Here is a 24,351-nt window from a genome sequence, read left to right on the forward strand (position 1 = left end):
CAGCTGATTGCAGGAAAGGCACACACCCCTCATTCACATAGGCAGAGGAAGAAAGAAGCATGAAGAGCTGTGAATAGACAAGCTCTCTGCTAATCTATTAATAGCAACCTCCCAAATTTTCAGCTGCTTTTATCTCCTATGTTACAGAACTTGTCAGAAGTTATCATGCTGATAACAGAGGAACGAAGCAGCAGAAAGACACGGACTCAGCGCTTTGGAGAGAGATTAGTAAACACTACAGATATATGTGCACAGGTCAAATTTCATGAATAGGGTTTACATCCACTCTAAAAGGACCTTATGTATCAACACATCCTTTTTTTTAATTAGTCCTCCTTAAGCACCGATAAGCATTGGATCTTCCCTGAAAATCGGAGTGATTTTTTGCTGTCTGTGCCTTCTTATCTATTGTATGTGAGCACTTTTGCATTTTATTTTATTACAGGTAAATACAGGGTGCCGACAATTTTAAACACTGTGCATTTAGTTGCTGGAGCTTACAATGTAAGACTAGCTAGGTGCAACCCCAACCCATACAGTACATATAAATAATGGATGTGCCTGTCAGCTGAGGTTATGATCAATTTAAAAAAAAAAAAAATCTGATTCCTTCCTGCATGGCCAGCTTTAGCAATCCCCTAAAATCAGGGCCCAAAATTCCTGAGCTACTAGCCAGGTCTCAAGGGTTACTCGCCACCAGTTGCCCCACTCAACCCTTACCCTGCCCCGCCCCTAATCACGCCATCGTAAATTATCTCATGAAATTACATTTAAATGTTTTATGCAGAATTAAGTTACAAAAATAAATTTTAACAACTTCTTTATCAGTTCCCCTCAGCACAGCCTCACCAGTGCCCATCAATGCATCGTGACCTGTGCCCATCATTGCAGCCTCACCGTGCCCCCCATTGCAGCCTCACCGTGCCCCCTTGCAGCTTTGCCAGGGCGGAGAGGGGTGGCCGGATCATGACTGAAGTTAGAGGAGAGCCGTGGGATCACCGAGCGGTAAAACATGCTGTAACAGCTTACAGGCTGTTACAGCTGAAACTGTCTCCGCTCTGTTCACTCTCACACAGCCCCACCTCCTCCTAACCCCACGCCTGTAATAGACAAAATGCATCCCAGCATTGGACCCGCGTTCTGTCTATTACAGGCGCGGGGTTAGGAGGAGGCGGGGCTGTGTGAGAGTGGGCAGAGCAGAGACAGTTTCAATGTAAGCTGTTACAGCGTGTTTTACCGCTCGGTGATCCCGCAGCTCTCCTCTGACTCCATGCACTCTTTCACCGGGAGAATGGCTCCCGGTCAACCCCGGCGGTGCTCGCCCCACCACTCCCAGGCAGCCCAGCTCCTCGCCAGCCCTCATTTTCCACTCGCAAAATGTGAGTAGGCGAGTGGAAAATTTGAGGGCTGCCCTAAATAATTTTCAGCTCCTTCCTCACATCAGAAAGAAATGGACCAAAAACATTCAGTTTTAAAATAATATATAGAAATGGGAAAAAAAAAAAAAAAACTATCATAAATGGACAGGTTAATGATCTTTTTTTTAATAGGGCTATTAAAAAAAAAGGACAGATACATGTGTACACATTTTAAGGTGTTTATTACAGTGTTCACAAAAGTGTTCCCAACAGGAGGTTGCTACCAACATAGAGCGCAGTGTGGCATTTATCTTACATTGTCAAAGTTATTCAGTGTAAGATACAATGTGCAGCACTCACAGCAACCAGCCACAATACATCTTTTCCCAAGTTGCGATTGGCTGCCATGGCTCAGTCTCCTCACTTCGCTCCTTTCATTTTCAATAAAACTCTCCCACATCTACTGCTAACAAAAAAGCAGCACCTTTATATAATCAACAACCAGTGTTGAGTAATTCACAAACGATTAGACAAAACAAATGAGACAGCTACGTAAGAAAACACACCTTGCCTCGTTCAACTTCTTTTGTCGTCATGACGATAACCCTGGAGTTTTCCTGGAAAACCATTCTCCAGAAATCATTTACTGTAGTTGGCAAGCAGCCCTGAGTAGCAATATAACGTTTCTTGGGTTTTAAATTGTTGCATTTTGTTTCAAATTCAGGCTGTAAACATAAACATAGTAAAAATATAATGGAAAACCACGATCATATTGTGTTAAATAAAAGAAATGGGCATTCAAGTACTTGAGAAAGGATCTTACCATTATAGTATTGGCATTAATATAATCAGAGACTTGCTCGTTAGGATCTCCATCATGAAGAACAACCCTTGTGTGATCAACTGTATAGAAAGAAAATAAGTTATAGTAAAACAACATTCTTATCACTACTGACAAAGTGGATTTGGATATATTTTAGAAAGAGGTGAGAAGGTGGCCTGGTGATTTTATGCTTCAGCCTATTTTTACGCTCCCTGTACTTTAACAGAAACCCTAATAGAAATTAGTAGGCAGTTACTGTTTTTTTTTCCTTCTGAAAATTCCAACTTGCTTGGCTTTCAATGACTTCAGTCACTGACCCAGAAAAAGTATGCAAGTGAAATCAGAAGTTATGGGATAAGCATGACAGCCAGCCGGCAACTAGCATTTACAGAAGGCGATGTCAGTAACAGTAATCTTTGACATTCAAGTAAGTACACGTTTTCTTCATATTTGGGAGTGATGAAGTGTTATCCCAAGTGCTTGAATTGTCAGGCAGCACAATAGGGAGCATGGTACACAAACCCATTACTTAAAATGAATGAGTCAGCAATCACAAACTATTAAAAGAATAGGGTCACCTTTCTGAACATGTTACACTCATATTTAGGGTGTAACATGTTCAGCATTTGACCCCTCTCCTTCTATCCACCGCCCCCCCCACCTCCTTGTGACAGTGAGCCAGGGATCTTCCACCCGCACTCGCTGTCACAATTCAAAGAGAGCGTGGTCGTGCAGGGCTACACCCACACAGCTTCTTTATTGATTCACAGATCCCTGAAGTGAATTTACCAACAGCCTTTGCAGATGTCGGGTTGTAGTTCTCACTGAACTACCAGGGCGCTGTTGAGCTCTCAAGGTAGTTCATTGAGCTTCCTGCCTGTATTGCAGGTACGGGCAGGACAGCTACGCAGACAGTCTGCAGGAACGTGGCATTTCACCCACGATCTGCTGAGCATGGGTGCAATGCTTAACTAGCCCCTAACGAAAAAAATAATAAATGCATATTTTTTTTACCATGTATTCATGTATTATTTAATTTTTTTTGTAAGGGTGAACTTATCCTTTAAACTAGCATTACAACCTTAGTACATGCTCCTTGGGTCAATACACATACATGAGACTTTCCACGCTAACCACGAATGCACCTTGGATACAAAAAACAATGCTTTTCTTGGATACTGGAACCGTAAAAGAAACAGTATGACTCAAAAGTCAAGGAAGCTGTGATTCTAGGACTGGGCTCTCCTTGCTATTTTCACACTAAATGTCCTCCCCACCAATCAGGAAGCGGGTCGTGAGACACGTTTCCCGATTGGCCAAAACATCAGGCGATCCTATTGGAGGCCTAGCACCTAGGAGGAGGAGAGAGGAGCTGCCGTGCTGGAGAGGAGGACACCGAAGCTGCTGACCACCACCTAGATCGGGTCCACTGTGCCCGCAGCCCGCCACCCAGATGGGTTAAGTGCCAGACCGTCCATCAGATAGAAAGCAGGGGGGTTGTACAGCCCCCCCCCCCCCAAAGAAAACCCAGCAGCCGCCAGTGAGAATAATAGTATTTTGCAAATCTCTAACCAGCAAGAGTGCATTTTAGCATGTAACTGTGCTCGTACAAGATAGTGGAATTGTGGGCGGGATGATATTGCAAGCAATGCTGTTAAAGTGATTGTAAGGCTCGTTTTTTTTTTTTTTTAAACAAACACGTCATACTTACCTCCACTGTGCAGCTCGTTTCGCACAGAGTGGCCCTGATCCTCGACTTCTGGGGTCCCTCGGCGGCCCTTGCGACTCCTCCTCACTTCAGATAGCCTCCTAGGACAGTGGTTCTCAACCCTTCTAGTGCCGTGACCCCTTGATAACATTTCCCAAGTTGTGGGGACCCCTAACAGTAAAATTATTTTCACAGCATGGGTTGTCAGCACCCAAGGCAAGACAAGTAATTTGCACCCCTAGCCCACAGATATTTAGCGCTCCCTGATCCCTTCCACTAGTACAGTATTAAAACTCCTTATGGTACATTTTAGGATGTACCACTCTCTTTGTTCTTCCTTCTTTCCCTTTTATCTCCTTCTATCCTAATTTCCTGTTTTTTTTCCCCCCATCCCTCTCTCTAGCCGTGTTTTTTTATGCCCCGTATACACGATCGGACTTTCCGCCAACAAAATCCTGAATTTTTTTCCGAAGGATGTTGGCTCAAACTTGTCTTGCATACACACGGTCACACAAATGTTGACCAACAATTCCAAACGTGGGAACGCGATGACGTACCAGACGTACGACGAGCCGAAAAAAAGGAAGTTCAATAGGCAGTGCAGCTCCTTCTGCTTGATTCTGAGCATGCGTGAACTTTTGTGCGACGGACTTGTGTACACACGATTGGACTTTCTGACAACAAAGTTTTCTTGGCGGAAAATTTGAGAACCTGCCAAGAAACATTTGTTGGCAGAAATTCCGACAGCAAATGTTTGATGGCGCATACACACGGTCGAACTTTCTGACAACAAGCTCACATCCAACATTTCCCGTTGGAAAATCCGACCGTGTGTACGCGGCATTGTTCTTTCTCTCCCTTTTTCTTTATTCCAACCCCTCTTTTCCTCTCCCTTTCAAGTATTCTCTATTTTTATTCCTTCTGTTACTCCTTGGTGGGGGGGTTGGGATCAGTGGCAGTGCTGGGGGGAGTTCTGATCAGCCAACTTTGGTGCTCTTGATCAAGGTAATCTGCTGATCTAAGAACTGTAGTGGGGCGGCTGCAGGCTCCAGGGACAGCCCTGCTGGGCAGCCGCAAAAAGGCTGGGAGAGCCGTGCGGGCTTAAGGAACAGCACAGGATTCGGTGACCCCTGGCAAATCATAATTTGACCCCCGAGGGGGTCCCGACCCTGAGCGGCCGCAAAAAGGCTGGGAGAGCAGTGCATACTTCAGGAACAGCCCAGGATTTGGGGACCCCTGGCAAATCATCATTCGACCCCCAGGTTGAGAACCAGTGCCCTAGGAGAAGCGCTCTCCTGGGGGATCACCTTGCTGGCGCGCTCCTGAGTCCAGCATTTGCATCCATAGACACGAAAACTGGACTTGGCCCTTCCCCCTGGCGTCATTGGATTTGATGGACAGCAGCGGAAGCCAATGACTGTACTGCTATCAATCTATCCAATCAAGAATCTTGCTGAATATGGTCAGTATGGAGCCAATTGCAGAGTGCCTACTATTCTAAGGAAATGGCAATTAATCAGAAAGATGACATTTCTCCTTAATACGGAGCCCAGCCTGTGAATGTAAAATCTCTTGAGAGTACTAAATGCCACTTGTTCGGAGTGATGTGTTGTACTCACAAGGTAAAATATTCTTGTATCTGTTTTTGTTCTTGTTTTCTTGTCTCTGCCCCTCTTTGCGGCTGTACAGTAGTTTGCATTCTTGCTGCTGCAAAGTCTGAAACGAATGAAGGAAAAAAAAAATGCAATAAAGCCCATTTCACAAGAAACCTTTATCTTTGTCATTTAAAGCAGATGTGTTGTGCTTTTTCTTCACCTACTGCAGAACCATCTTCCAGACTAAGCAATTACCTGTCAGTCAGAACCACAATGAGGTCTGCTGTCAACACGTTCCTAAAATATACATCCCTTGTGTGGATGACACCGCACCGCTTCACACAAGGACACGCAGAGGTGGAAATAACCTATCACTTCATTACCAGTAAAACTTGAATTCAGGGCCATTCGCATACCAAAACAGCAGCATTTCTGTATTCATAAATGACTGTAAATATTTTCTGTGAAGACTGCAGCTGTGTGCCACACTTAGACATTGAAATAAAATATTTAAGAAGTCTGTGAGATCTAATTAATAGAAGAAATAGAAGACAAGCAGTATAGCTCACTCGAAAAAAGTACAAGAAAAAAAACTTTTTAAAAAGCTTTCCAAAACAAACTTTCTGCAGTTGATGGATGAACAGGAATCCTGACAGTATGAGGTCTCCTGAAACGAATAGATGAGTACCTGTTTGCATGCGGGGTATTTTTAGTGTTTTCTAGGCTATGCTGGAGAATTGCATAAAGCATGATAATAACTTTCACATTGTATTTGTCAAAGCCCCAGACAATCGGAGCATGGAAGCTGAACGTTGTGTGCTCATGGCAATATATTAAATTCTATTCTAATTGACTCATTAGAACAGAATTATTGCTCCTCCAGCTTTAGACACAGCAGTGGTCAATTTTTACACCAGAAGGAAACTATATCTAAAGATGGAATACAGAGATTCCTACAGGTTTCCATTAAGTTTGTTTTTTACAATATTAAAAAGACAGATGATTTCTATAGCTCTGCTGCAAGGGATCTTGAAACTAACCAATTATTTCTTGGTAGCACTTACAAGACCTTTCTCAAGCCCAGACTTGAGTAAAGCAAGCGCAGCCGATCAAAAAAAAAAAAAAAAACAGCAACGATAAATTTCTGTACACTACATTAGCTTAACAGAGTTGAATATATATATATATATATATATATATATATATATATATATATATATATATATATATATATATATATTTATTTATTTATTTACCTGTCTTTTAAAATGGAAGCAAACACCCTAAATATAAGTATATATTTTATGATTGGCTGCTCTTGCGCGTGTTGTCCTGTTCTCATTGCACAAAATATATGACAGGCTGATGATGTAGATTATAATTTTCCTTGTAGCCCAATCTGGAAACATACAGGGCATCCGGAGAGTATGAACAGCGCCTCACTTTTTCCACATTTTGTTATGTTACAGCCTTATTTTAAAATGGATTAAAATTCATTATTTTCCTCAAAATTCAACAAATAATATCCCATAATGACAACGTGAAAGAAGTTTCAAATTTTTGCAAATTTATTAAAAATAAAAAACAAAAAAAATCCTATGTACATAAGTATTCACAGACTTTGCCATGACACGCATTGAGCTCAGGTGCCTCCTGTTTCCACTGATCATCCTTAAGGCCGGGTTCACACTGGTACGACACGACAGCCCTCCTACTTTGGATCCGACTTTGCCCTGCTACTAGACATATGTCCGACTCAATGAACGGGGATCCGACTTGGATACCAGGTACTGTGTTTGGTATGAATCTTGAGGGGGAACTCCACGCCAAAATTTAAATAAAAAAACGGCATGGGTTCCCCCTCCAAGAGCATACTAGGCCCTTCAGCCTGGTATGGATTTTTAAGGGGCACCCCCTATGCCGAAAAAACGGCGTGGAGGTCCCCCCAAAATCCATACCAGACCCTTATCCGAGCACGCAGCCCGGCCGGTCAGGAAAAAGGGTGGGGACGAACGAGCGCCCCCCCCTGAACCGTACCAGGCCGCATGCCCTCAACATGGGGGGTGGGTGCTTTGGGGCAGGGGGGCACCCTGCGCCCCCCACCCCAAAGCACCTTGTCCCCATGTTGATGAGGACAAGGGCCTCTTCCCGACAACCCTGGCCGTTGGTTGTCAGGGTCTGCGGGCGGGGGGCTTATCGGAATCCGGGAGCCCCCTTTAATAAGGGGGGCCCCAGATCCCTGCCCCACCACCCTATGTGAATGAGTATGCGGTACATCGTACCCCTACCCATTCACCTAGGGGAAAAAAAGTGGCAATAAAAAGAAAAAAAAAAACACACAACAGGTTTTTAAAGTAATTTATTAGGCAGCTCCGGGGTCTTCTTCCGACTTCGGGGGTCTCTTCCCTCTTCTCCGCGCTCTCCGGCTTCTTCTCCGCGCTCAGGTATCTTCTTCTCTTTTGCTAGCGGTGGCCCGGTCTTCTCGGCCGTCTTCTTCCCTCTTCTCTTCTTCCAATGTTGACACGACGCTCTCTCCCACTGTAATGCCGTGTGCGCGGTCCGCAATGCCTTATATAGGGATGGGGCGCGGTCACTCGGTCCTGGGGCATGATGGGACTGTGACATAATAAGGGGCGGGCTCACCGGGTGACATCACCCAGTGACCATGCCCCATCCCTATATAGGTCGTTGCGGACCGCGCACACAGCATTACAGTGGGAGAGAACGTCGTGTCAACATCGGAAGAAGAGAAGAGGGAAGAAAACGGCGGAGAAGACCAGGCCACTGCTAGCCAAAGAGCTGGCAAAAGAGCAGAAGATAGCGGAGGAGCCCAGCAGAATATACCGGAGAGCGGGAGAAGAAGGAAGAGACCGCGGAGAAGAAGGAAGAGACCGCGGAGAAGAAGGAAGAGACCGCGGAGAAGAAGGAAGAGACCCCCGGAGGTGCCTAATAAATTACTTTAAAAACCTGTTGTGTGTTTTTTTTATTGACACTTTTTTCTCCTAGGTGAATGGGTAGGGGTACGATGTACCCCATACTCATTCACATAGGGTGGGGGGGCTGGGATCTGGGGGCCCCCTCATTAAAAAGGGGCTCCCGGATTCCTAAAAGACCCGCAGACCCCAACGGCCAGGGTTGTCGGGAAGAGGCCCTTGTCCTCATTAACATGGGGACAAGGTGCTTTGGGGTGGGGGGCGCAGGGTGCCCCCCTGCCCCAAAGCACCCACCCCCCCATGTTGCGGGCATGCGGCCTGGTACGGTTCGGGGGGGGGTGGTGCTTGCTCGTCCCCACCCCTTTTCCTGACCGGCCAGGCTGCGTGCTCGGATAAGGGTCTGGTATGGATTTTGGGGGCCCCCACGCCGTTTTTTCGGCGTAGGGGGTTCCCCTTAAAATCCATACCAGGCCGAAGGGCCTGGTATGCTCTTGGAGGGGGAACCCATGCCGGTTTTTTATTTAAAATTTGGCACGGAGTTCCCCCTCAAGTCGCATGCCAAAGTCGGATCATGTGAGACGGCGATCCGACTTTAATGATAGTCAATGGGCTAAAGTAGGATCGAAGTCGGACCAAAGTAGTACAGGGAGCATTTTCAAAGTCGGACCAACTTGTGTCGGACCAGTTAGGACGGCTCCCATAGGGAAACATTGATTTTCAGACGTCATGTGACATGAGCTCCCAATGTCAGAGTGTTTGTCGCACTAGTGTGAACCCAGCCTGTGGTAAATGCAATTGATTGGACATGATTTGGAAAGGCACACAGCTGTCTATATAAGGTCCCACAGTTAACAGTGCATGTCGGAGCACAAATCTGGCCATGAAGTCCAAGGAATTGTCTGTAAACTTCTGAGACAGGATTGTATAGAGGCAGAGATCTGGGGAGGGGGTACAGAAACATTTCTGCAGCATTGAAGGTCCCAATGAGCACAGTGGCATCCATCATTTGTAAATGGAAACAACAGGACTCTTCCTAGAGCAAGCCGCCCAGACAAACTGAGCGATCGGGGGAGAAGGGCCTTAGTCAGGGAGGTGACCAAGAACCTGATGGCCACTCTGACAGAGCTCCAGTGTTTCTCTGTGGAGATAGAAGAGCCTTCCAGAAGAACAACCATCTCTGCAGCACTCCACCAATCAGGTCTGTATGGTAGAGTGGCCAGACAGAAGCCCCTCCTCAGTAAAAAGGCACATAACAGCCCACCTGGAGTTTGCCAAAAAGGCACCTGAATTCTCTGTCTGATGAAACAAAGATTGAACTCTTTGGCCTGAATGGCAAGCATCATTTCTGGAGGAAAACAGTCACTGCTCTTTACCTGGCCAATACCATCCCATCCCAACACCATGTTTTTCAGTGGCAGGAACTAGGAGACTAGTCAGGATTGAGAGAAATATGAATGCAGCAATGTACAGAGACATCTTTGATGAAAACCTGCTCCAGGGCGCTCTGGACCTCAGACTGGGGAGGAAGGTTCATCTTCCAACAGGACAACAACCCTAAGCACACAGCAAAGATAACAAAAGGAGTGGTTACGGGACAACTCTCTGAATGTCCTGCCCAGCCCGAGCCCAGACTTGAACCCAACTGAACATCTCTGGGGAGATCTGAAAATGGCTGTGCATGGACGCACCCCATCCAACCAGATAGAGCTTGAAAGGTCCTGAAAAAAACAATGGGAGAAACTGCCCAAAAATAGGTGTGCCAAGCTTGTAGTGTCATACTTAAAAATCACTGAAGCTGTAATTGGTGCCAAAAGGCGCTTCAACAAAGTATTGAGCAAAGGATGTGAATACTTTATGTATATGTGATTTTTTTTTTCGTTTTTCATATTTAATAAATTTGCAAAAATTTCAAACAAACTTCTTTCACGTTGTTATTTTGGGGGTAGTGTTGGTAGAATTTTGAGGAAAATAATGAATTGAATCCATTTTGGAATAAGGCTGTCAACAAAAAGTGAAGCGCTGTGAATACTTTCCGGACGCACTGTATGTGCATATGTGAGATCAAAGACATTAGTGGCACAGTTCAAGGCAATATTAACTGTGGATCTCCTAAAACATAGTAAGCTGGAGGTCCTCCACAAAAAAAAAAAAAAATTCCCCTGGTATACAAAAGTCTTACAACACACATTACAGGAAAGCAATAACTAACTGTTTTTCAGGAACAAGTATCATCAGATGTTTTACATTTATGTTCTGTAGAGTTTATGTATATAAACACGGGAAAAAAACATGTAAAGTCTCTGATTATGTAACCGCAGAGAACAGGTCATATGCTTGCAGTTTTTGACTGGGTAGAAAATACTGTCATTTCCACAAAGGTCTGGTCCTTTTACATCCCATAGATCTTATTATGCAGCAGTATACTCTGTCTTAGACACTGCAGTGTTAGACACCAGCATACCAGCAGTGCAGAGACAGAATACTGCAATGCCACAAAGCAAGAAAACGGCTTGTAATAAACAGAAGTCAAAGAGCTCACAAGCCAAGTCTTACATAACCTTAAAAAATGTTTGCAAACATAGTCCCTTCACATTCTCTTTTATGGTAATTACAGAGCACAAAATGCTAGCTGCAAAGTTAAAACAATTGCTTTCATTGCACTACACAGTATTTTACTGCCCACAGCTTAGATAGTCTGTATTTAACAAAACTGAAGACAGATGTTCCCTACTGTAAATAATAGCTGGTGTTCACGACATTATAAAAAAGATCTGTAAAACCATCTCTTTATAAATTAGAATACTTAAAATGACAGCAGCAGTTTTGCTATACATGTCTTATCTACACATTTCAGTGCAGCCTCCCTGAATAACCCTAAAAGAATGTGTTAGTTTTAAAGCCAATAACTTTAGTTTATAATAGTATGGTTGTTTTAGAAGACTGAATTACAAGGTCTAGCAAACTGCTTGCAACCATCACTAGGGGGCATTGTTCAGAGGCAGACTGGCACTATAATGATATACACAAAAGCACAAGTTTTCTTCTAGCAGGTTTCTCTAGCCAAGTGGGTGCGCAACCTGTGGCCCTCCAGCTTTTGTGTAACTACAAGTTCCATCATGCTTCTGCCTTTGGGAGTCATCCTCGGAACAAGGATGGCTCATGGGACTTTTAGTTCCGCAACAGTAGGAAGGGCAACAGGTTACGCACCCATGCGTCTAGCACAAGCTAGGGAGAGCCTCTAATTTTCTACCAACAGGCCCATACTATCGCATGGATTGGGGTTTCCTGGCCCTTTTTTGCCATTGTACACTATCAAAACAAATTGGCTCTGGAGTCATCTGGCAGTCTTCCTCATACTACTATAAACGTTCATACTTGGATGATCTGAGATAGGTATGAAAAGATCTTTCATAGAAAATGTCCTCTAAGCAACTTGATCACATCTGCCACCTTCTGAGTTCTATAGTTAGCTTAAATTGACATACCTCAAACTCTTCCCAAAAGCCCTGCTTAAATTTGTCAGCTGTTTCTGCAGGTTTACTCAGTTCCTTTACTCGACTTTCAATTTCTGCTGCATTAATACGGGTTGTATTCAGAGGCTGGGAACAAAACAAAAAAAAAAAAAAGGGTTATAAAAGCAAACCCTTTGCTGCAGATAAGTTTCATGTGATTGGACAGGATTATAGATGACCCTCTACCTGTTTGAGTTGTAGTACTGTGCCAAGTGTTTCCACCATGGGATTTTTCTTATAATGCTCCACAAGGTCTGTTAGAGAGTCAAACTTCTCTCCTCCTCCAACATCATATTTCATATCCTAAACAAGAAGACAAATCATATAATGGATTAGGGGTTCACATAGATCAGTCATACCCGCTTTTCTTTTGAAAGGCAGAATTCCATTATCAAGTGAAAAGGCCATAAAGACAAATTTCTGGCCTATAGTACAAAATACCAAGTTGCATTCTAATAGCTGTGAAAAGTGCTGAGACTTCATTACCCCTGATTCAGCAAGGACTGGCTGAATTTCGATCCATCAATAGCCATTCCCGCTCAAAAGAATCAATCTAACAACTAGCTTCTCTTGAATGGGAATGGAAAACTGTCATTTGATCAGCTCCTGCAGGCAACTAGCTGTAGCACTGATCAATGTATTCTGACAGTGGAAGTGTCCCGCTGTCACAATACAATAGCACAGAGATTCCTCCATCCACCTGGATTTTGTGGATGGGGGAGTCTGCTCAGTTTGTTTGATCAGCCCCGCCGGCTGATCAAAAAATAAAAACAAAAGATCCATCTATGGCCAGCTTGTGCTATACTGTATATACTGATAATCTCTTTTTAATTACCAATTTTCTCTGAAAGCAAACACCATCTAAAATGTTCTACTTACCTATATTCTGTTATATTTAAATGCAACATATTTATCATATACTTTTTCATCTGAGGAATTCTAGGGCTGACTATTAGGGGATGATTTATGATTTTAACAGATACTGAGCAGTCACATTTTTATGGCCCGTGATCTCATCTTAAAAGCACAGTGGTGTAGTGGTAGCACTCTCGCCTAGCAGTAAGAAGGGTCGCTGGTTCGAATCCCAACCACGACACTACCTGCCTGTAGTTTGCATGTTCTCCCTGTGCCTGCGTGGGTTTCCTCCGGGTACTCCGGTTTCCTCCCACACTCCAAAGACATGCTGGTAGGTTAATTGGATCCTGTCTAAATTGTCCCTAGTATGTATGAATGTGAGTTAGGGACCTTAGAGTGTAAGCTCCTTGAGGGTAGGGACTGATGTGAATGTAAAATGTATATGTAAAGCGCTGCGTAAATTGACGACGCTATATAAGTACCTGAAATAAATAAAAAAAAAATAAAAAAAAATTGGGGGACATGTCCCTAACTTTCGCAAAATTTATATAAATAATTTATATTATAATATATCACGGGATATTATTATTTATTAATTATTATAATTATATTATAACATATCACGGGACACAGAGCCACAGTAGTTACTATGTGGGTTATAGGCCACCTTTAGACGATGGACACTGGCACACCCTAAGACAGGAAGTCCACTCCCTATATAACCCCTCCCACTACTGGGAGTACCTCAGTTTTTGCAGCAAAGCAATAAACGTGTATTAGAAGAGGGGGGGGGGGGAACATCTGTGTTCCGTGATTTGCTCCAAGAACAGGATTTTACAGGTAAGCTGTTATAAAAACCCTATTTTCTTTATCGTACATCACGGGACACAGAGCCATAGTAGTTACTATGTGGGAAGTCCCAGAGCAATGTTAACTGAGGGGGGGAGACACAACAAAAGTAGGGCACCATGAGACCAGAGGACCTATACTGCTGCCTGCAGCACACTGTGCCCAAAGGCGATATCCTCATTCCTTTTTAAATCAACCTGATAGAATCTGGTAAATATATGAACTGAAGACCAAGTTCTGGCCTTGCAGATTTGAGCCATGGAGGCATGGCAATGCACTACCCATGAAGTACTAAACAGCCCCGGTGGAGTGCGCTTTATTTTGAGAGGGTGCAATATTCCTCTTCAAACCATAAGCTTGAACAATTACTTGTCAAATCCACTTAGAAATAATAGATTTTGATGCTGCATATCCTTTCTTAGGGCCTTCAGGCAACACAAACAAAACATCAGTTTTTCGAATCTGAGCAGTCGCCTTCAAGTAGACTTTGACTGCTCTCACCAAATCAAGAGAATGTAGTGACTTTTCTTCCATAGAAAAGAGTTCTGGAAAAAATGAAGGTAGAACAATATCCCGGTTTAGATGAAAACCTGACAATACCTTCGGTAGAAAGTTAGGATGAGAACGCAATACTACCCTATCCTTGTAAATAACTAAATATGGCTCTTTACAAGAAAGAGCAGCCAACTCTGATACCCTTCTTGCAGAAGATATGGCTACCAGAAAAATTAGTTTCCTTGTCAAAAGGACCAAGGGAATATGTCGTATCGGCTCAAAAGGTTGTTTCTGTAATGCCGCCAGAACTAAATTCAGGTCCCAAGGATTCAGGGGTGACCTAACCGGTGGATTACGCCACGTTACCCCCTGTATAAAAAGTTACGGACCAAAGAATGTGAAGCAAGTGGTCGTTGAAATAATACTGATAAGGCCGAGACCTGGCCTTTGATAGTACTCAAGGCCAGCTTCATCGCTAACCCCATTTGCAGAAAGTCAAGGATTCTATCGATGACATACTTCCTGGAGTGCCAACCCCTGGATTCACACCAGGAAACACATGCCTTCCAGACTCTATAATATATGATTCTAGAGGCCGGCTTCCTTGCATTAATCAAGGTAGATACCGCTGAACATGACAGCCCACGCTTCTTCAGAATGTGGGTCTCAATAGCCAAACCATTAAATTTAGCGTTTGTAAGGTAGGATGGAATACTAGACCTTGCGAGAGTAGGTCTGGACGTGGTGGTAGGGTTCATGGGTCCCCTACTGCCATCCTTATGATCTCTTCATACCAAGATCTTCTGGGCCACAAGAATCAGCTGCTTGATCCTGCGAAGAAGTCGTGGAAGCAGCAGAATAGGAGGGAATGCATAAATCAGTGAGAACCGATTCCGTGGAATCACCAAGGCATCTGTTCCGCATGCCAGTGGATCCCTTGTTCTTGACACAAAGTTGTTGATCTTCTTGTTGAACCTGGACACAAACAGATCTACATCTGGAATCCCCCATCTTCGGCATATTGCCAGGAAGATCTCGGGGTGAAGGGACCATTCTCCCGGGAACAACTGCTGGCGAACCCAAATAGTCCACCTGCCAATTTTCTATTCCTGAAATGAAGACTGCCAATAGGCAAGGTACACTGTTTTCTGCCCAAGTTAGGATATGATTCACTTCTCTCTAGGCAGCACAACTTCTTGTGCCCCCTTGGTGATTGATATAGGCCACGGCTGTGGCATTGTCTGATTGGATCCTGACAGGACAATTCCGTAACTTGAACGTTCAGGCACTCAGGGCCAGGCACGCTGCCCCGAATCCCTAGAATGTTGATGGGCAAGGCCATTTCTGATTTGGACCATTTCCCTTGAACAGTCACCTCTTCCAGGACTGCTCCCCAACCTGAAAGGCTCGCATCTGTTGTTACCACCTTCCAGGTAACTGGAAGGAAGGATCTTCCCTTTTGCAGATTCTTGGTTATCAAACACCAACTGAGGCTCTGGCGTACCTTTGGAGACAAACACATTGGGAAATCTAGAGCTTGGACCTTCTTGTTCCAAGCTACTAGGATACTGTTTTGCAGCAGCCTCGAATGAAACTAAGCATAAGGAATGGCCTCGAATGAAGCCACCATCTTTCCCAACAACCTCATGCAAAGCCAAATAGAAGGATTCTTTTTTGCTTTGACCATCTGAATCAGTTCTTTTAATGGCAATGATCTTTGCCTGGGGCAAGAATACCCTTTTTGGGCTGTATGTATGATCAGACCCAAGTATTCTAATCTCCTTGACGGTTTTAAGGAATATTTCTCTAGGTTGAAAATCCAACCTAGGTATTCCAGGTAGTTGACTGTGGTGACCATACTTTGGTCTAAGCGGGCTACCCACTGGTCTATCAAGAGCAGATCGTCTAGGTAAACTATAATAGTTATACCTCGGGCCCTTAATCTGGCTAGAGGAGGGGCCAGGACCTATGTAAACATTTGCAGTGCAGTAGCTAGACTGAAAGGCAGAGCTACAAACTGAAAATTAAGATTTTCTACCTCGAAATGTAGATATTTCTGGTGAGCGGGGAAAATAGGCACATGGAGGTATTCATCCTTGATGTCGATTGACGCCAGGTTCAGCCTTTGATTCAGGTGTGTGCAGAGCTAGCTTTGTCAAGTATTCCTAAAGGCAGTGATGACTTTTCTCCCCCTTTCAGCATGGCTCAGTTTATGGAGGCAAATGGTTTGATCACTTACAAGGATGGTACAATCATAAGGATGCATACAATATCCTTTTCTTAAAATATGAAGACATGATAAAGTCCCCCTTTTTCTTTTTTATGGTTTATCCTTGCTGGAATACTGGCCACTTGAACCATCCTGGAACCTCCTTTTTCTCCTGTCTCCTGCTGCTGCTGGGAAGCTGTTATTGAAGATAATCAGAGGGACATCAGTTGCGGTTGGTTCCAAATAGGATATCAACGGTGATCTACTAAGCCTGTTTTGACCCCCCTGAATAAGGGCGGTCGCATGCTTTCTGGTAAGCCTTCATTTTCTCATTGGATTGCGATTCTGCACTTTACATACAATTTTGGACTTTTTTTCATTCACTATTTTTACTTTCCATTATTGTTTGGACTTTGGAGCATGTTTTCCCACTGATGAATGTTTGCACATTTGTGGTTTATCATTATTATAGATCGCTTATAGTATTTACTATTATATTGTTACTTTTTGTTACTATTATCATCACTATTTGCTATAATTATCCACTTAGATTCATGTCCAGCGCTGCGCTGTTACATCCATACAAATTTTGCCTTATATCGGGGTTATAGTGCCTAGCAGCAGGACTCATATCACTGTTATTTTGTTTATTATTGTTTTTTTATTTTTCACTATTTATGCACCTAGCGCAATTCTTTATTTATTTTTAACTTAAATACATGGGCGGGAGATCTGGCTTAAAACATATGGGTAGGAGGTCCGCGGCTGTGGAACCATAACAGCCAGCGGAACCACATTTTTACAAAAAAATAAAGATGAAAAAAGAGGGATGAATTAAAGATCAACTGTTTAATACAATATGTGAACAATAAATGTGAAATAGTACTAAAAAAAAAAAAAAAAAAAGGAAAAACAGTTAAATAATGAAAAAAAAAAAGTGTTTTTTTATTAAGTGATTAAAAATGCTTAAAAATGCACTATTACAATACAAAATGGATTAGTAAGCAATGGGACATTATTTCTGGATAAGGTCACAAAGGACATAGGAATGTGGGAGAAAAAAATAAATAAATAAAGGGGAGAGAGAGAGTAACAAATGGGGGGGGCGTCGAGGAGGAGAGCTGGTGACAAACCGCCGTGCAGAGGCGGTGGAGAACGGAGCGGCTTCCCCCTACTTATCCAGGGAGAGGGGGAGAGCTTCTGCCCAGGTGGGGGGTGTTATTAGAAAAAAAATCCCCCCTCCCCGCCCCCAACATCTTACCAAAGGCCTGGGACTGCTAGCCGGAGGGAAGTCTGCAGCTTCTGCTGATACAGAGCGATCTAAGAAACGCATGAACAAGGTATGTGCTCTATACAGCCCCCAAGTGGTGACTTTAGGCATGACAACATTTACTTTTAAAGGAGACAATCCATAAGAAAATTTAAAATTCCTTAGGAATCTCCACTTACCTTATCCCGCCGCAGGGATTCTGTGGTAAAACCAACAGACCCAATCTTCAAACCTCACAGTGAGCTCCGTTAAAAAACCTTCAGTGACCGGGGCCCCTTTTTATCGGGGGTTCCACTTCCCTGGACCCGTAAAGCACCCTGCCATGAAACTTTGTTTTTTTCATCCATAAAGTACTGGATCCTGGGGTCCAGCTCTCTAAAAAGAGAAGCGTTACGGGCTAAACCTCGTTTCTTCCGCCGCGAAGACCGGGTACCATTAAATTCGGCCTGAAAAGACACCTTGAATGGATCCGGTTGCATAGCTTGCCCCAGCAAAGGAATATTCCAGTGGAGCTCAGCATAGCACATCTTTACTCGTGACCAACACCTAAGACACTGGCGAAAAAACTGAGGTACTCCCAGTAGTGGGAGGGGTTATATAGGGAGTGGACTTCCTGTCTTAGGGTGTGCCAGTGTCAATCACCTAAAGGTGGCCTATAACCCACATAGTAACTACTACTACTACTACTACTACTACTATGTGTCCCGTGATGTACGATAAATCTCTCTCTCTCTATCTCTTTATTATTATTCATTTATATAGCGCCAACAGTTTACGCAGCTCTTTACAATGTAGAGGGGGGACAGCACAATTACAGTACTGTTTAATACAGAAGGGACAGGAGGGTCCTGCTCGCAGAGTTTACAGTCTAAAGGGAGGAGGTGGTGGTACAAAAGGTAATCGATGCGGGGAATGATTTGATGGGGTTGTTAGATGGGTGTGGGATAGGCTTCCCTGAATAAGTGAGTTTTCAGGGATCTCCTAAAGGTGGACAGGTTAGGGGCTGATTGGATATACTGGGGCAGGGAATTCCAGAGGATGGGAGAGGCCCTGGAGAAGTCCTGAAGGCGAGCATGAGAGGAGGTAACAAGGGAGCTAGAGAGCAGGAGGTCCTGGGGGGAGTGCAGAGGACAATTTGGGCGATATCTGCAGATGAGGTTGGTGATGTAGCTGGGGACGATGTTGTGGATGGCCTTGTATGTTGTGGTTAGCATTATGATTTTTATACAGTGGAGTAGGGGAAGCCAGTGAAGGGATTGGCAGAAAGGGCAGCAGTCACAGATTGAATAGTGAGGTGTATTAGTCTAGCAGCAGCATTCATAATAGACTGAAGGGGGGATAGCCTGCGTAGGGGTAGGCCATTAAGGAGAGAGTTGCAGTAGTCAAGGCGGGAAATAATCAAGGAGTGAATACGTTAGTTTGTGGTGTCATTAGTCAGGAAGGATCGAATTCTGGAGATGTTGCGGATGTTAAGGGGGCAGGCTTTAGCCAGTGATTGGATGTGGGGGGCTGAAGGAGAGGTCAGAGTCAAGGATTACACCCAGCACCCTGGCATTTGTGGAGGGACCAATGGTTGTGCTGTTGATCTTAATGGTAAAGTCATGGGGGGGTAGCGGGAAGGAGGAAATATTATAAGCTCAGTTTTAGAAAGATTGAGTTTGAGAAAGTGGTGCGACATCCATATCGAGATGTCATTCAAAAAGTTTGAGATCCGTGAGGAGATCGAGGGGGTGAGTTGAGGAATAGGGAGATAGATCTGGGTGTTATCAGCATAGAGGTGGTATTGGAAGCCATGGGAGGTTATCAACTAAACCCAGGGAAGAGGTATAGAGCGAGAATAGGAGGGGCCCAAGGACAGAGCCTTGTGGTACCCCAACAGAGAGAGGAAGAGGAGTAGAGGAGATGGAGTTGTAAGTTACACTGAAAGGTAGGAGGAGAACCGGGATAAAGCAGAATCAGAGGCCAAGGGAGTGTAGTTTTCTGAGGAGGAGCAGGTGGTCAACTGTGTCGAAGGCAGCAGAGAGGTCTAAGAGAATGAGTATGGAGTAATGGCCATTGGTTTTAGCAGTTCGTAGGTCATTGGTGAGTTTTAGTAGGGCAGTTTCAGTAGAATGTTGCGGACGGAAGCCGGACTGTAGGGGGTCTAGAAGGTTGTTGTCCGTGAGGTAGCGAATCACTCGGTCATGGACAAGACATTCGATGAGCTTGGAGGCAAATGGGAGCAGGTAGCTGGGGGTAACCAGTGCATGTTTGAGCAGGGAAGGAAAGGTGCCGGATGAGAGGGAGAGGTAGAAGATGTGGGTTAGGAAGTTTAGGATAGAGTGGGAAGGTGGTTGCAGTAATTGTGAGGGGACAGGTGGGCCATGGAGAGGAGTTTATCAACTTCATCGGTGGTTGCTGGGCAGAAGGAGGAAAGTAGTGTGTGTGTGTGTGTGTGTGTGTGTGTGTGTGTGTGTGTGTGTGTGTGTGTGTGTGTGTGTGTGTGTATATATATATATATATAAATTTTTTAACACATCTCATTAGCATATTCTAATGAACTTTGTATTTTCATCTAATCAGCAAATGTATTAAAATCATATCACTTCCGTTACCAATTCTGAAATTCTGATGGGTCACCATATCTGACAAAACACCTGCAGCTACAGGCATCATTCAGATATCTTTGTTTTGAGCCGGCGATTCCCTGTAATGTAAAATCCATCCCAGTGGCTATTCAGCTGCTGGATTGCTTTTACAGGCAAAGGGAGGGGATGTCCCCTACTCCCTTGGCCCTCCGGTGCCTTTCCGGGCTCTCCTGTGTGATCGGGAAGCCGGATTACTGATCCAGCAGCGGATTATCATAGAGCTGGCCGGGGAACGGATGGTGGAGGCCCTGGGAAGCCAGAAGCAGTGACATATAAACACTGCCAGTTTTTTTTCCTGGAAAGCAGAGATCAAAGTTTTTTTTGTTTTTGTTTTTGATCCTATGTTTTCTGGAGTAGAAGAGATATCTGGGGTCTTATTGACCCCAGATGTCTCCATAAAGAGGACTTGTCATGCCTTATTCCTATTATAAAGGGATGTTTAAAAAAAATTAAATAAAAAAAAAGGAAAAACGCCCCGGTCCCCTCGTGCTGGCACGCAGAAGTGAGCGCATACATAGGTTGCACACGCATAAGTAAAGAGCGTTCGAACCACACATGTGAGATATTGCCGAGAACCTTAAGAGTGAGAGCAATAATTCTAGCACAAGAACTCCTCTAACTCAACTTGTAGCCTATAAACTTTTTTTTAAAGCATAGCGCATCGTTTCTCAATGCCAGTCCTCAAGGCGCCCCAACAGGTCATGTTTTCACGCTTTCCATTATTTTGCACTGGTGATTTGATTAGTTTTACGGCCTTAATAATTAATTACCACAGCTGTTTCATCTGAGGGAAATCCTGAAAACATGACCTGTTGGGGCACCAAGTTGAGAAACACTGGCGTAGCGTATGGAGATTTTTAGGTACCATTCCACGAGTGTGCACAATTTTAAAGCGTTAGGTATCCATTTACTTGGTGTAACATCATCTTTCACATTGCAAAAAACAAATTGGGGTAAAGTGTTCCCCATTGTACCATAGGACAGGAAGTGTATAACTAGAAGGATCATTAGGTGAAAGGAAATTAAAAAAAGCCTTAAAAAGCAAAACAAATGCAGCTATCACATCTAAGGACTAGTAATCTGTAATATATTACATTTATATTTTTGGATTGAAATACACTAAGTGCAGCAACCCAATCCAACCAATCTCAAATTGTCTTCTCCTGGTGCGATTTTTTAAATTGATTTTGACTTCTTAATTTTTGGCCTAAAAAATAAGAATTATTAAACAGGGCCAATTGTATTTACTGAAGTTGAAGCGAACCTTCACCCCTCAGGTCAACCAAAGCTCTTTGCACTGTCACTACCTTCTGCAATTTAAAGCTGTACTTTTTTCGTCTCCCTCCCTCCCCCCTAAATTTTAGGTCTGGCCCTGCCCACCACAATTCTAGCCTAAGTGAGAATAACATGTCCCTGCTGCAGCAGCCTCCTGGTATTCCACCTCACATGTTCCAGGAGGCTGCAGGAGTAGAGAGACTCACAGCAGCTAGTGGGCGGAGCTGCGGTCCTCGTCAGAGGCCGGCCGCCTGACACTGTTGGAGACAGCCGGCTTCTGATGACAGAGAACCAAGATGTAGCGCAGGGACTTGGGTTCCTGCACCTCATCATCTGATCTCAGCAGAATAATCAGGGTAAAGGGCCAATCACAGCGGCCCTTTACCATGTGATCAGCTGTGTCCAAACAGACTTGCCAGTTATCGGCAGTAATTACTTCACACACACTGTCACTGTGCAAGGAAAGCACAGCCAGTAACCCGCCAGTGTCACAGTGGACAAGTACACAGATAATCAGGGCACTGATTACCAGTGTCCCGATTATCAGTGCATCATATTAGTGCCGATCAGCGCAGCCTCATCAGCGCCCATCAGTGAAGGAGAATAATTACTTATTTGCAAAAGTCTTATATCAGAAACTAAAAAAAAAAAAAAAAAAAAAAAAAAAATTTTTTTTTCAAACTGTCTTTTTTCGTTTGTTTAGCAAAAAAAATAAAAAAACCCAGTGGTGATTAAAATACCACACCAAAAGAAAAGAAAATTCTATTTGTGTGAAAAAAAAAAAAAAAATGATCAAAAAAATTTCATAAACAGTGCAGTGTTGCATGTCTGCCCAATTGTCAAAGTGCAACAACCCTGAAAGCTGAAAATTGGCCTGATTAAGAAAGAGATTAAAGTGCCCAGTAGGCAAGTGGTTAATGTACACATCACAAAATTTTCTGAAAGAAAAGCTTTTTTTTTTTTTTAAATCAATGTAGCAGAATTTATAAATGACAAAAAAGAACAATGAAAAACTGAAGTGGTTATTAAGACAAATTACCTGGCACCGTATCATGACATGTGTCACTTTAGACTTGCCATCATTGCTCTCGCCTTTGTCATCCCCTGTGCGAACAGACAACACAAAATCTCCAGGGTGGCTCTGGCTTTCACGAACCAGGAAGCTTCCATGTTTACCTTTTTCGGTTAACAACTTCTCTGCTTCCTTCCCAGAGAGGTGACCATGGAACCACCTAATCTCCAAGCAAACACAGAATTCTAGTTAGAAAATAATAGTTATTAATGAAAAGGGGTCAATACACAACATTATAGAATGTCATATGTGAAAGCTAAATCATCTTAAAAGTATAAATGTACTTTAAAACTGTTAAAAAGCCCTGCTTGCTCTCCCCATTTTAGCTATATCCATTTAGAGTCCGAGTCTAGGAGTTGCCACCTATGCCAGGCAGCATTCTGGTCATCTAAGCCAACTAGGCCACATGGCACTGCACAGGAGCAGCCTACGCTACATAGGTCCTACTGGAAAAGTCATCAATCTGCAGGTTCACAAGTATTGTAAACTAACGTGTAGTACTGTGTGACCCTGCCAGCTTGAAACAGCACCTAATGTAAGTTGCACAGGCATCTACGGGATGTACAAAGTCCGGCTTAAACTCCACCAAATGGCCACCTGTGCACCAACCCAGGTTAGAGAACAGGGAAGCCAGATCCTCAACAAAATGGCCACCACACCAGTACACCTCAAAATGGCCACCCATACCATCTAAGGCAAAATGGCCACTGCAGCTAGTGGGTCCCACCAAAACTGGCTGCTGCAGCTACAATAAAATGGCCACCCACCTAGCACATGGCAGGCATTGCTGCAGAAACAGGGGAACCTTGCACTTTCCAACCAAGCCCCCATAAAAGAGGACAAAGCCCTGAACCTCCCACAGACCAAAAAGAGTGCCCCAGGTCAGAGTAACAGCACACATGTTACAGGAGAAGGGGGGGGGGGGAGACTAGCCTAGGGAGCCCAGGCCTGGAGTGAAGCAGGAGACATGACCTATAGGCAGGTACTATCTAGGAATCCAGCTTGCCTGAATGAAGAAACGGGCCATGTCATCAGTGTGTGGCTCTGTATGCATGTTTACTGGGATTATCTTGCTGTTGAAGAAGCTGGGGGCTGTGCTCATGAGCCTCTACCTTTAACTAAAATATTTATTTTGAGTAGACTGGCTCTTTAAAAACAATTACATTTATGAAAAGGGGGCAATAGTGCAATGGCTCCTTACTGTAACAAAGCACTGTTGATGTCTGCATTGCAGTGCTGGGATAATGCTAAGTTTCCTCAGCGTACTGAGTATTTAGACACAAAACATAATTGAGGGGCATTGACAATTGGTTTGGCCTTGTAAAATAAAAGTTTACATGCTCTCCAAAAAAAAAAAAAAAAAATTTAACCCAGAGGTTTTAAAGCGGCGTTTCACCCAAAAGAGGAACCTCTCCCCCCTCCGGTGCCACATTTGGCACCTTTCAGGGGGGAGGGGGTGACGGTACCTGTATTTGACAGGTACCCTTCCCCACTTCCAGGAGACTCTGCCGTGGTGCCATCCCACGGAAGTTCGGCCTCCCTCTTCCTTCCATCGCCACCGGGCCAGTAAGAAAGTGCAGCGCTCTTCACGCATATGCAGTAGGGAACCGGCTGTAAAGCTGAAAGTCTTCACTGCCGGGTTCCTCTACTACGAATGGCGGCGGCAAGCACCCGAGAGCCAATCCGAAAATCAGCTGGGGTGCCGACATCGTGGGAACCCTAGAAAGGCAAGTGTCCTAATATTAAAAGTCAGTAGCTGCTGACAATTCA

The 24,351-nt window shown here is 44.1% G+C and overlaps 1 protein-coding gene across 1 annotated transcript in view; it reads right to left on the reverse strand.

Moving 5' to 3' along the window:
* PTPN11 (protein tyrosine phosphatase non-receptor type 11) overlaps positions 1 to 24,351 on the reverse strand; it is a 151,744-nt gene that overhangs the window by 98,039 nt on the left and 29,354 nt on the right. The window contains exons 4-9 of the mRNA XM_073625934.1: positions 22,549 to 22,741; positions 12,116 to 12,232; positions 11,903 to 12,016; positions 5,509 to 5,605; positions 2,182 to 2,261; positions 1,925 to 2,083 (exon numbers count right to left, since the gene is read on the reverse strand). Of these exons, the coding sequence (XP_073482035.1) occupies positions 1,925 to 2,083; positions 2,182 to 2,261; positions 5,509 to 5,605; positions 11,903 to 12,016; positions 12,116 to 12,232; positions 22,549 to 22,741 (760 nt within the window). The remainder of the gene's footprint in view (positions 1 to 1,924; positions 2,084 to 2,181; positions 2,262 to 5,508; positions 5,606 to 11,902; positions 12,017 to 12,115; positions 12,233 to 22,548; positions 22,742 to 24,351) is intronic.

Source organism: Aquarana catesbeiana, linkage group LG01 (assembly GCF_042186555.1).
Source record: "Aquarana catesbeiana isolate 2022-GZ linkage group LG01, ASM4218655v1, whole genome shotgun sequence".
NCBI classification, from domain to species: domain Eukaryota; kingdom Metazoa; phylum Chordata; class Amphibia; order Anura; family Ranidae; genus Aquarana; species Aquarana catesbeiana.